General features: G+C 44.4%; 1 protein-coding gene across 1 annotated transcript in view; it reads right to left on the bottom strand.

Moving 5' to 3' along the window:
* LOC104410996 (synapsin-3-like) overlaps positions 1–13,810 on the bottom strand; it is a 47,974-nt gene that overhangs the window by 27,885 nt on the left and 6,279 nt on the right. Inside the window, exon 2 of the mRNA XM_010021313.1 lies at positions 5,456–5,513. Within this exon, the coding sequence (XP_010019615.1) occupies positions 5,456–5,513 (58 nt within the window). The remainder of the gene's footprint in view (positions 1–5,455; positions 5,514–13,810) is intronic.

The raw sequence follows: 13,810 nt of genomic DNA, 5'->3' as shown, positions 1-13,810 counted from the left end.
ACTCTTTCCACCCCCCTCCACCACCAATTAGCCAATGCCAGGAAAGATGTCTCTGCATATGTTTAAATGCCTTTGGGAAATACCTGAAGGAAAGGTACCCCAAAGGTGGTAGGCTCTCTCTAAGAAGTGCTGCTTGCTCTTGCCTACTAGATCTGTGCTCTTCTCTCTCCATCCTAGGCTCTCAGTGGTCAACACTGGGCACAAGACTGGAAAAACCCAACAGAGCCATAGGGTCTGACCCCTTGCTACTGCAGTTGCCCTGTCACAAAAGCCTTTCTTAAACCAGCATATTTATCAAAAGCAGCTGCGTCTCCTTCCGCCTCTGTTTTGGAAGGATAAACCCAGCTCTTTCAGCCTCCTATGAAACCAGGTCTCCATGGTCATCAGGTCTCCATGGTCATCCCAGTGACTCTACTCTGCACATCCTGCTTTGTGGGCATCTCTCTCCCAGACAGATGGCAAATGTCCACTCATCTGGCCACTGACCGCAGTATTACAGTCCATTAAATGGGTCTGTGGCTGTCCAGGTCTCAGCACCACCTTCTTGCCCTCTTGTCCTTGTTTTTGGGTGTGCTAGGGATACACAGTGGCATCCCTATTGCACATGGGACACACCTAATGCCCAAGGAGTCCCTCACCTGGGGTACATTGGGATAATATGGGAAACCCCAGAGTCATATGAAATCCTTAGAGCATGCAAGGCTTAGTTTTCTTTGGAACAGGGCAGAGAGGGTGAGGAAGGAGCTGCTGAGCTGCTACAGTTGCCTCTAGTGATGAAAGGCATTTGACAGAGCATAAGGTCTATGGTCTAATTCCTCCTCTTCCTGAAGATACCGTGTTTCCTGATGCCTCCTGTCTTCTGGCCAGCCAGTGAAGGACTGAGAAGATAAAAGCAAAATTAATTTTGGGAAAGACTAAAAGCATCTGGGCAAGTCCCACGGCCACTTTAAGATTCTTCTTTAAACACAACTTAACTTTAGATCTGTTGAATCCAACTTACACTTTTAATATCTAAAAGAATTTTTCTAGCATTTGTATTTTTTGGGAAAAGAACTGAATACGTATACACTGCAGTTCTCAAAGCCAGAAATCATAAGACAAGTAAAAGCAACAATATGAATCAAAATCTAAAAACCTTATTTTTAGCATAAAATAACAATGGTATTTTTAGGCTCAGTTGCTTCTTAAAGCTTAGGGGTTTACCCACACTGAGTAAAGCAGGTTGATAGCTGGTGTAGTTCAGCCTGGAGAAGGGAAGGCTTTGGGAGGACCTTAAAGCAGCTCCAGTGCCTAAAGGGGGCCTACAAGAAAGATGGAGAGGGGCTTTTTAGAAGGGTACATAGTGATAGGACAAGATGGAATGGGTTCAATCTGACAGAGGGGGGATTTAGCTTAGATATTAGGAAAAAAATTCTTCCCTGTGAGGGTCCTTAGGAGCTGGCACAGGTTGCCCAGAGAAACTGTGGCTGCCCCATCCCTGACAGTGTTCAAGGCCAAGTTGGACAGGGGTGGAGCAACCTGCTCTAGTGGAAGGTGTCCCTGCCCATGGCAGGGGCTTGGAACTAGATGAGCTTTAAGGTCCTTTCCAACCCAAACCATTCCATGATTTTATGATTATGAATGACTATCATTGCTATGGAAGGACTTGTAGTGGAAAATTATCCAAATAATCAAAATGTAATCCAAACTGCCTGCAAAGAAAAAGGGGGTCTGATTCAGAAGAGCACTTGCACTTGCTTCCCACCTCCACAGCCCTCATACAGCCCCTCATCTCCCCCCTGCAGTCAGCAGGAAGAAGGCAATGCTGAGTATGCCTGGGTTTCAGTCAAGGGTGGGCAATAATAAATCCCACCGCCTCTAAATCACCTTAATCAATATGTTTTGGGTGTTACACTGAAGATTAGAAGAAACAAAGGTGGAAACAATGTCAGGCTTCATGCTCATTTTAAGGGGTGACAGGAAACAGCAGAGGCTGGAGAGGTTGTACCTACCTGAATATCCCTTACAACTCTCTCCACTATTTACAGGCACCAGGCGGTGCCCACAGCATCTCTTGTCCATTGCTTTTCACTATTGGTAATGGACATAGCTGAAAAGCAAAGACCTTGGGGTGGTACTAAGGTCATGCAATTCATTCTTGTGTTAATGAACCATAAAACCCTCTTTGAGAGTCCATAAAATCTATTTTCATACAAACTGAGACTTACAGAAGCAGCTCCTGAGCAGCAGGATGGCATTTAATAGTCTCTTCCCTGTGGATTATCCAGCATCTAACATGAACTGAATTCACCTCTTGAAGTAACTCAGTATCTTGAAACTCTGCCTGTTTCTCCAATTTGGCTGAAATCAGCCAATGCCTTCCACAGTGTTGGGTGTGGGGGATAGATGTGGCAAGACAGCATGATCACATATGTCTTGCATTCCTCGGATGACAGCCAAGGGGGAGAGGCAGCTCTGAGAGCTGGTAGGGGTGTATAACCTGATTAGATAAGTGACTTCCCGCTGCTGAGAGAGGGAGAGTCAGTGCTGCTTTCAGCACTCCTGCTCCATTACAAATAAGTGATGTCATGACTTAAAGAAAAAAATCACCTACTATCCTACTCTGCTTCCCCCCAAAGACTGTCGAAATGGCTTGCTAAGAAAGAATTCAGATGTAGTAGAGATGGAGATGAAAGAGGAAGAGAAAAAGCAACAAAGCAAACTCTACCTTCAGTTTAAACCAACCACAGAGCATCCTGGAAGAATGGCAAAAAAATTAGCATGGTCAGAAAAACAGGCAGTTGCTTTTTCCCAATGCGGTTTTTCAAGAGTATTTAACATTTGGATATTTCCTTTCACTGCTTTCTGACATTCAAACTTTTTTTGTTATTTAGCTTTTCAGATCAAAAGTGGTTTTTTCCTATAAAATATAAAAACTTTCCAAAGACAAACTGTATTTCTGTCAGAGTCAATAATGTGTGGTTATCTGAAGCAGGATCAAATGGAAAACTGAAAAACTAAATGAACTTACTGAGCAGACTAAGTGGCTGAAGAGGTGCCCAAAAGTAAAATCTTGATCTGATGCAGATTTTATTCTGAACAGGAATAGAACTGAACAGGGCTTGAGCATGATGGCACAGTCTGTGTGCCATTCACGGGTCAGTTACAGTAGTGAAGACTGGTGAGCTAGGCACTTAAAAGAGAAAGGTGTGGGCCAGTCTGGTAAACAGAGCTATTCCCTGCTTTTTTTTTTCCCCATAATGGATGAACATTCGTTTTTCAGGTTGATAGGGTATGTGTTCAGCCTCAGGGGATCTGTTCCACAACACTTTAGGCTCCTGGATTGTGCTTGAGGAAGAAGAGAGGAAAGCTCCAGATAATTAGGGTGGGAGCAATGAAAGAAAATTGAATTTCAAGAAATACTGAGCAAGGATAGATGGGCAAGAAAAGCCAAGGGGACAAAAAGCAGGAGTTTGAAGAAAGAAGAGCCCCTCTCTTGGCCTTAATGATATGGGGAAGGGCCTGAGGTCAGATTCAGGGACTGCCTGTGACAACGCAGCTTCTGTGTTTCCCTTGACAGACAGTGATCCAGCTGGGGAAAGTGATCTTTCCTTCTGCTTTTGAGGTCTGGGGGAGTCAAGAGCAGTCCAATGCCCACTACTTGGAGGCTCAGCTGCCTGGTCTAAGGGGCTGGGAGGGGCTTAGTAGAAGCAGCCAGGACCTTTGTTCATTGTTCCTCAGCTCTCCTACCCACAGCGTACTTCATTCCCTCGGGCAGAGCTGCAGTCACTATGCTCAGTATTTAAAGAAGGCTGCAAGGGCTCTGGCAGTGGTCCTCACCAGCAGAATTACACCAGCTTTGCGGTCTTTACTTGGAGCGGTTTGGTGCCCCATCTCAATCATGGACATTCAGCCTATGTGAAGGATTTCAAGTGACAGACTGGGAAAGTCTCCCTGAAAGAGTGCTTGGGAAAATGTGATAAGCTGCCCAGTGACAATGACGAGGGTCATTACTGGGTTTAACCCATCAGGGATGAAGATTCCACTTCTGCCCCTCTCCACTCACCAACCATTCGAAGATAGTTTCTTTATAAGGACTTCAAGTGCAATAACATTCAAGGAGAAAGCTTATAAGGGGAAAAGCAGAGGCTGGAGGTTTAGGAAGGAATTAACAGGTCATTTTGAAGAGTAACAGGTCCAGCTTTGAAGCTGAGCCTTCTTTGAGCAGTGTAGTGGCTTGGATCAGAGGTTTGAAGGACAAATCTGACTTATTATTTGATTCCTTGCTTCTGTGTGAAAAGTGTGGTTTTGTTGTTTTGTTTTTTTAATCCATTGTTATCTTTTAGGACATTTAGTGATGCAGCCAGCAAAATAAAGACTTTGATAAGGAAGTGCAAGTGAGAATCGTTCTTCCTAATACCACCCAGTACTAGCTGATCAGAACATGTGTGATCATGTATAGTCCCAAGCAACTGGACAGCACCCCTTTGAAAGAAGAAGGAGCACTTTATCAAGGGCAATGGGTCCTAAGAATGTCTTCAAAACCACTGCATTAATAGTTCCATACACACACATGCACATGTGTGCACACACACACAATGCAGAATCAAAAGCTTTTTGAAGACAGAAAGTATCAGGTCATTCAGACAACATTCACTGGGTTTCTTTATCCATCCAAGTAATTTTATAGCCCTAATGAGTATAAAGCAAGCATATGATTCCTTCAGGATCACCAGCTCATCTCTACATCGCTCCTTACGCCTGCTTTCAAGTTAGATGCCTGCAAATGGTTACTAATAATCATATCTACTTTGACAACAGCATCCAAAGTTCCAGTCAATACTGGGACTTTGTTTTGACAGACACTGGACCAACACAGACAGAAGGGCACAAACCGCAGAATCAAGAGTTTTCAACTGAAACAGATGGCTGGTGAAGGCTAAAAGGGAAACAGATAATTTGCCCAGTGCCCTGTAGAGCACATCAGAAAACAGCCCACGAACCTCCTTACTGGTTGTGGACTTCAAGCAGATAAAAAGATTTTGCCAAATGCAGTTGTTTTACATACTTAAATCAAAGGTTTTAGGCTTAAATCAGAGTAAGTCAGAAGACTTGTATAGATCTCATGTGGAACATGACATCACCATGTACTGTTGCATGCTGACTTTACACTTTTTCAGGCATATATACAGAGCTGTGAGGTAGTCTTCCAATGGAAGAAATTATGATCCCATCGCCAGAACAGAAAATTGCATTTTAAGGAGAAATAGCAACTGATTTTGCAAAGGTAGGGAGGATGAAGGGATGGCCTAATAAGATATTTTTGTTTATTGCTTCCACAATTCTATAAAATGGACATACCTTAAAACTTATTAGTTCCTTTCTTCAAGACAAGAAATATCCACAGATTATCTGTGATCAAAACCTCAGCCCTGTCCACACACACTTATTAGAGCCAAATTCTTTTATCACTGACCTGTTCCACTCGGATATCAAATTCTCCATTCACCTTCTTCCCCTGGAAATATTTGGCCCTGCAGAAGAAATGAGACACAAACATGGTTAAAGAAGATTTTTGGCTTTCATTATATACTGTTTTGCTGCTGCATTTCTCTTCTTGCTGAAGAATTTCTATCCGGGTCACAGCATGTTTTCCTAATTCCTATCTGCTTTCAGCTTTCTGTTCTCCAAGAGAAACCTGCCAAGCCAGATGAAAACCACATTGGAAAGTTCCTTCAAGGCTTGTGACTTTTTCATTTTATTTTCAAACTGAAAACCAAATGCTCTCCTAATCTTTTCCAGAACAAAGTTTCCAATAGATTATTCCTTGCTATATCTCATTTAATACTCAATCTTCATTCTATAGAAGAAAGAGAGCAACATAAGACACAACATTAGAAACTACTTCTGACGTTGGGCAAGGATCTTTAAAATCATAGTTGAACTACTTGTGAAGCCTATTCTCTTGCTTTGTCTCTACAGGGCTGCTTTTTGATTCTGTTTGTTTTTCCACTACTGATTTAGAAAAACAGTATCTGCATCTACAGTGTTGCTAATGAAGGATCTCTTCTCCTGAACTGAGAAACTGTGTTTGTTTTGGAGGTGAATAGTGCCATGAGAAGGACATATACCTTCCACCACCTCTGCTCCTATCTGCCTACGCTATGCAGACAGCAAAGTACTTTCAGACGGATTGGTCATTTATGACAGGGAAAAGCTGACAGTAGTGCTGGAGAAGAAAACATAGGAAAAGGGCAAGCAGTTTTAGCTTTTTTATTCCTATTTATGTATAATCCTCCTTATATTGAATAGTCAATAGGGAACTTGTCAATATAATTTCCAATGTAACTATATCTCCCCAGTTCTTCCCCTCACCAAACAAGCTCAAAAGAAGAAAATATGAATTTATTTTCTCAGATCTCCCCCCTAAAACTTCAGGAAGACCATGTAAGTTCCAAAAAGCTGTTCTATTTGGAAACCATTGAAAACACAGTTCAGCCGTGCAAGAGCTGTTTCCAGAGACAAAGTAACTCTCTGCATTCTGTTTCCAATTGGCAAAGAGAGGACAGAATAAAGAAGTAAAGGAAAATGAGGGGAAGCCGACTTTGCTCCCTATTTTATAGTATTAGCAAAAAAAAAAAAAAAAGAAGAAGCTGGCTCACATTTTTACTATGTGTCTATTTGTTCCAATAAAAAAAAAGAGGAGAGACGGTAGGAAGGCAATTTTCCCCATGGCTGAAACACACCAGTTTTCAGCTGTGTGCTCCCCTCCCTCAGAAACGTGAAATGTAAATAAAAAACTGTGTTGTCATTCTGGCTCAAAACCAAGTCAAAACTTTTAATTTTATTAGAAAAACAAAACAAAACAAATCAAACCTACGTAAAATGATTCCAAAAGTTTTCTGCTTCATCCTTATGAGAGTATTTGAAGGCTGTATCAGGCTTCCCTTCCCTGACAGCCCATCCATCAGCATGGTGGTGATAAGACCTTTGCACAGAGATCAGTGAGGGACAGTGTAGCAGCCAGGTGTGACCAAGACCAAATGACTCAAACAACCCTGTACAGTACAAAAACCAGAACTGTGGCAATTTTTTCTCTTTTTCTTGAATTATGAGTGTTGCCTGAAAAAAAAAAGATCTCAGCAGACAAGCGGAGACATCATGCCTCTAACAATAAACAGGAACACTAATTGCGCTTAATAATTCCAATGTATTTCTGGAGGCATGGCTCTAGAGGGTCTGGCAACATTCCTTGCTCCTAAACACTGGGGATATTGCTGGAACCAGTGACTTCTGAGAAACTGGAATAAGCTCTAAGTGGGCCCACAGGAACTGCTCTGAAATTTGAGGCGTGCTATTCACTGGTACAAGCTTGTTTTTATTCCCAGCACACTCATAATATATACTCCTTACCCACATTTATGAAACACACTTCCTCCCTCTATGGCCTTCCCTCTTTGCTGACCAGCTGGTTGCAAACTCCTTGGTGCTGCCTTGCTTCAGCTTGTAATGAAGTGTGATTAACCAAAGTCTTAAGCCCAGTACAGATGGAGCAAAGAGGCTTCCACTGCCTAGTGCAGGAAATGAGCCTTCACATGGTTAAAAAATCCTCTCTCCCATCTCTACAGTACTGGCTCTGCTCATGGGTAATTGCACAGGGAGCACATCCAGAGTAAGGAGTCATTGGAATAGAGCAAGGGATCTCAACTTAGACACTGCGTGTCCTCTTCTTCTTATGCTCTTTCCACACAGGTTGTCTCATCCCATGTCTCTGATAACTTCCTATTAACAGCACAATATATCATTTTCTTTCAAGGAAAGCCCCCCAGGAGGGTTAACCTCCTCTGAGTGCCTCTGAAGACTACAGGTGCTAAGAAATTTGCAGCCAAATATTTTGGTCAGCCCATCATTTTGACACAGCCCAGGGTAAGAATGAAACACTTCTTTCTGAAGCATCTCGGGAGTCATGTTTTCAATTCACACCTGGGGTTGTGGAGCCCCTGGGCAGTAGAGGCTATCACGTTGAAATGAAAAATGGCTTTAGCCTCACCCTGGAGCCCTGAAATTTCAAGCAAGCTGGAATCATTGCTGATGCTGTGGAAACATCTCTGTTGCAAAAGGGAGAGTATTTTGGTCAGTAATGTACAATGTACGAAATGGCATTTGGTTCCTACAGTGGACGTGAGATGGAGGAGAGGAAGACGATGCTGCCCTGGTGGGGATGCAGGAGAAAGACAGATGGGTGTTTCTGGTAGGTGAAACTGTGCAAGACATTTGTGGATGCTCTCTGCCGCAAAACCACCTGTGCAAGGCTCTTCCAGACCTCTGCCTATAGGAAGTAACATGCTCCAGGGCTATTTAGGCATCTTGTAGTGCAGCAGGGGAGTGGTACCCAGAAGACCAGTCAAAGCCTTTCTGGAGAGCCTTGGAAGTGTCCCCATTCACCTCCAGCACAGCCAATTGCCAGTGATCAAAGGAGCAGCTCATTGCCCTGGAATGGGGGCTGTTTGGCATCTCCCAGCTCAGGAAACTGGGCAAGTCAGTGGCTGTACAAACCTACCCCCTCTCCTGGGCAGCCTGCAGCACTGACCACTGCTTGGCTGGCCATCCCTTTATTATAAAGCATGTCAGATGTTCAACCCACCAGAACCATTCGTTATAATCTGGCAGGCAGGGTGCAGATGGGGTGGTGTGGCTGCTGTGATCTCAGTAAATTAGCATGTGAACATGTTTTGACTGAAGAAAACTGCAGGGCCATGTTCAAGAACAGTTCCTGGATAGGATTTACATTGCTAGGCAATGCATTTAAATGTGGCTGCATTGGCTGGGAGGGAGGAAGCACCATAATAAACAGCCAAAAGCTGTTTCTCTTCGAGGGAGAAAGCTTGCCTTGAATCCTTCTATCTTTGTGATGGAAGAAGCCGCATGCTCTGGAAAAGGACATATTTTCTGGGTGCAAGAGCACCAAAAAAAATTCTGCTTTCTGCCTCAGCCCTGACATGATTACAGGGCCACAAGAAACCCAATGACTCTTTTTATGAAGTAATTTGGAAAGAATAAAAGCTTATTTTCCAGAGCTGCCATGAAACAGTTCCAGTCTGCCTCAGCAACTGTGGCTGGAGGAAGCGTATACACAATTCTCTGTCAGATACAGAGTGCACCCTTAATAGCAGCAGGGAAAAATAAATGATCAATTTACCTCCAGTTACTTACACAAGAGATAAGTCACATAAAGCCCATGTATAACATTAGTGCCTCTAGGTGTTTGCAAAGCGTCTGCCTGAGCAAGGGATGCCGTCACTGACTCAACACTGCTAACACATTTGTAAGACACTTGAATACCAGATTTTATCCCTCTGGTGTCACTGACAGCTGGGACAACTTGTACCATGCCCATATGAGGGGTGCCCAAACAGGGATGCTCCCCTGCTCCTTCGTACTAATGCCCTTAGTCTGTTAACACAGGGATTCAGTCCTCATGCAGTGTGAATTTTCCTGTCAAAGCCTCATGAGTCACAAGGTCCAGGGGACGTAGAGCTGGGCCAGTGGGCTACAGGTACAGGAACTGGGGCCAGTTGGCATTGCTGTGCTGCTCCTGTGTCATGGAAGAGCAAGAAGGGGGACTACAAGGATGACAGAGAGGGGCTCTTCATCAGGGACTGTAGTGATAGGACAAGGGGTAACGGGTTCAAACTTAAACAGGGGGAATTCAGGTCAGATCTAAGGGAGAAGTTCTTTACAGTGAGGGTGGTGAGGCACTGGAATGGGTTGCCCAAAGAAGTGGTAAATGCCCCATCCCTGGCAGTGTTCAAGGCCAGATTGGACGGAGTCTTAGGCAACATGGTCTAGTGTGAGGTGTTCCTGCCCATGGCAGTGGGATTGGAACTAGATGATCTTAAGGTCCCTTCCAACCCAAACTATTCTGTGATTCTATGAAAACTCACAAGCTACTTCTGTTAGGTGAGCACAGATCATCTTGCAGTTTCTCTGTGTGATAAATAACCGGTTACATCTGCCTTGTGCTCTTTCTGCTTTAAAACAAAAGTTGGTGCAGTGGGTGCTCAACCCATCAGCCAATAAACATGTTCAGTGCAGGAATCCAGAAGAAGCTATTTCTACAGAGCTTGTACTATCTCTCCTAGAGTTATTTCTTCTCTCTTCCCTCTGCTTTTTTCCTCTTGGTGCAAAGCAGCATACCCAAGCTGCTTAAGAGGCCTGCTTCAATGTTTTCCTCTGTATCTGTGGGAAACAGAGGCATCAGGTATGTAACAGGGGACTGCACAACTTCTGCTGGGCTGGAACATGCTCTGCACAGGTAAGGAATAGGAAAAAATGCAAAGAGGTACAATTACAATAGGTATTACAGCTTGTTACCTGATTACAGCAGGCATCAAGCATCAGTTAGACAAGTGCCAAGGGAGCTCTTCCCCAGGTACAGTGCCATTAGACAGCAGCCCATGTAAGAAAAGGTGCAGAATACTGACCTCAGCATTGGGACAGGAGTAGTCAGGAAGGACAAGAGATTTGAGGTGATTGTGATGGCCTGGAGGAGTGCTGTGATTCATTAGCTGGGCAAAGCAGAAGTTACGACAGATTATACAGCTTTGAAGACAGTCTGGTATTTTGTATTTAATTCAGGGGATTTCTTCAGGGGTTCCTGTAAAATGGCTTCTGTATAAAGCAATTTTCTAGGATAGAAAGATATCAAGGAAATCAAAGAAATATAGCTCAAATATTCCTATGAGAGACCTCAGTGGAGTTGATGTAGCAAATGTCATTGCAATTGCCGGTAGTATGTCTTGGTAACTGGAAAGCCATCCTTCAGATGAACAAATAAACCTAAGCCCAAATCCCCTGTGACGTGAATGAACCCAAGCACTTTTTAGGACATCACTGTCCAACAGAGGCTATCAGCTACAAACTTAGGTGCAGGCTTGTAGCTTCACCCCAGAAATGTGCTCAGTATAACTGAAAGTGTGCCAGAGGGTCACTGGGATACTGTAATAGCTAATTCCTCCAAATCCTCTGACAGATCTTGTGCCTTTAGAGCAAGACATAACAAGCAAAGAAAGCCAGCCACACTTTGGATGGAGACCACTTCTCATCTGGAGTGGGAAGCAGCCTTTTCCACCCTGTGGAGGGGCCAGAGCAAAACACACTGAGGAGGAGAGGGGAAACATGCAGGACTTCTGGGGAGAGATGGGCAAGGGATTGGGTGGAAGAAAGAGGAAAAGAAATGGGGAAGAAGAGACCTGGGTAAATAAACCAAAAGGGACCCATGGGCAAATTCTGGAATTATCTGGATTATTTCCCTGGAATCTCATTACACGTACTTTTTTCAAGCTGCTTGGGAAAATAATGCATGCAATTTCTTTCTGGATCAGCCTGGAAAAGGCAAGGCTGAAGCTCCCTGGACTGGGTGTGGGGGACTTCGGGGCAGGAGGGGAGAGGGTTAGCCACTGTACGAAATCCCTGTGTCAAAGTGCCTGGGGGCCCAAGTGATGCACAAGGCACTCACTGTATGTCTGCATTGTCTCCTTCATAAAAGGGGCTGGGACTGGGAAAAAGGAGACAGTTTCCAGGATACTGGCCAGCAGCCGCTGGAATGCCCTGACCCCCCCAGCCCCTACATGCTATAAAGGCAGTGAGGAGGGGAGGGGAAGAGGGAGGAGAGATGCGTTTGTGCCCTTTTTCCTTCAGGGGTGAAAACAAGGAAGGTTTTCCTTTCAGGAGCCAGTCCTCAACCCCTTCACCACTTCTCCCCAGTTTAGCAATTCTCAGCTGCAAATAGTAAGGGTTTCTGAGATGGTAAAGTCCTGACTGCCAAGGGCACAGGGAAGAGAAAACTCACTCCACAAATGCTAAGGTTTGCAGCCTACTGGAGCTTTTGTCCACTTCAGCATTATGCACTGTTCAGCTGTGGGACGGACTGGCTGGTAGTTAGTATTTATTCTATAAGAGTACCTTAGGCCAGGGGTAGATGGTGTCAGGATGCTACAGATGGCGTATAAGGCATGATGGATGTGTGCTTCAACACCTCAGAAAACAAGGTCTGAATTGCAGGTTAAATGGACCAGAGTGCAGAAAGAAAGAAAGGGTACCTGCACTCTACGGATAGACAGTGAGGGACAAAGAGGTAAATCTAAGTTTTAGGTTGGATAAAAACTAACTACACCGATGCATTTCTAGGAGGTGCACAGAAGTTTCATCTCCAGCCTTGGGGTGCAGTGGTGCTGCCCTCAGCCCCTTGTTGAGATCATCTTGTTCTCAATGCTGTCACTACCTGCCTTGCTGGAGCCACCAAAAGGAGAGCCAGCTCAGCTGTGCTGCAGGTAGGTCCTCAGTGTCTGAGGTCGGGCCATGGGAACAGACTGCCTTTGTTGCCTTCTGGGAAGAACCACAAGACCCAGCCCGCTCTTGTTACCGTAAAATAACCCCCAAGGCATTACTAGTTATGGGATCACATAAAGGGAAGAAACGCTTCTCCTGAATAGGTTTTATCGAGCTGTGGTATGGTGGTTGGGGTTTTTTTTTGATAGAGGAAGTCCTCATGGTGAGGTCCTTGATGAGATCTGAGGTTCCACCCTACAGGGCTGTAAGGATTTTCCTGGCTTGAACGCACACAGAAAGGGAAGCTTTGGGTCAGGAAGGGAGAAGAGTTTTTTAAATCGTCTTTTGTGAGTCCTCTCTTTCTCTAAGGGAACTAAAGGTCTGTTTTCGAGGGAAACCTGGGCTGGCAAGCCACCAGCGCTTTAACGATCACAGACACAACCAGTCAGGCTGCACTTTCTATTCAAGGAACTGTGGAGTCCCACACAATACCGGCCTCCCGGCATCTTCCCGTGCCGCCTCCTTCTTGTGAAATGGGGGTAATCAAAGCTGTCCCTCCCCAGGGGAAGAAGCCCTAGTTAGTGCAGTGCTATTGCTTTTGGGCACAGCTTTTTGTGCTTCTCTGAGCTGTCAGGATAGGAAGGACACTTTGCTGTGGGTCTGGTCCTCCACCCAGGCTACATTGCAGTCACATTCCTCCTGGCCACAAGGAGCTGGGGTGGGAGGGAGTGGAGGTGGGAGGCTGCATTAAGTACAACATGAGGCAGCAATTTTATTTTGCGTATTATCAAAATAGTACATTGCTGGAACATTTCCACATTGCTAAATCTAGATGGTATGGCCTGGAGCTGCTCACAAGGGGTATCATTTTGTTCAGGGTTGTGCAATATTTTATTGCAGCCCTCTTCTGCCCTCCATGAACATGAGGAGCAGGGGAATGGGGCTAACTTGAACCAACACTGAGGCAGGGCTGCTGGCTTTCAAGCACAAGAAACCTGGCTCACAAACCTTGAGGAATACATCTGAAGGATTATTATTATTTTATTTTTCTTAATATGTACAGGACTAGTCAGGACATTCTGAGGTTAAATTCTGTGCATTTATAGGAACTCTGGTAAAGCAATTAAGGTCCCAGATTTGACTTCCATTAGCATATTTATAACCTGGTGAGGAATGTTTTCCATATTCCTTGTATCTATTTTTGTAATGATACTAATCCTTTACATTTCTGTATCACCTTTCATTTAGGAGGACTAGATCCCAAGTTGCTTTACATATGCAGGACAAAAATACAGGCAGACATGATGGTGACATACCTAAGACAGATTGGAAAGCAATGTGATATATGCAATTTATTGAATATCTTTGACAGCCTTACCTGCTTTTAACCCCTATGCCTGTGTGTTAGGGAATACAGAAACCCTTCATGTTGCTTCCAAGCACACACATATAACATACACATACACACGTATATGTGTAATACAAACTTGCCTCCTCTTTC

This window comes from Nestor notabilis, unplaced genomic scaffold (genome assembly GCF_000696875.1).
Source record: "Nestor notabilis isolate BGI_N333 unplaced genomic scaffold, ASM69687v1 scaffold5129, whole genome shotgun sequence".
NCBI lineage: Eukaryota > Metazoa > Chordata > Aves > Psittaciformes > Psittacidae > Nestor > Nestor notabilis.
This window is presented reverse-complemented; position numbering and strand designations above follow the sequence as displayed.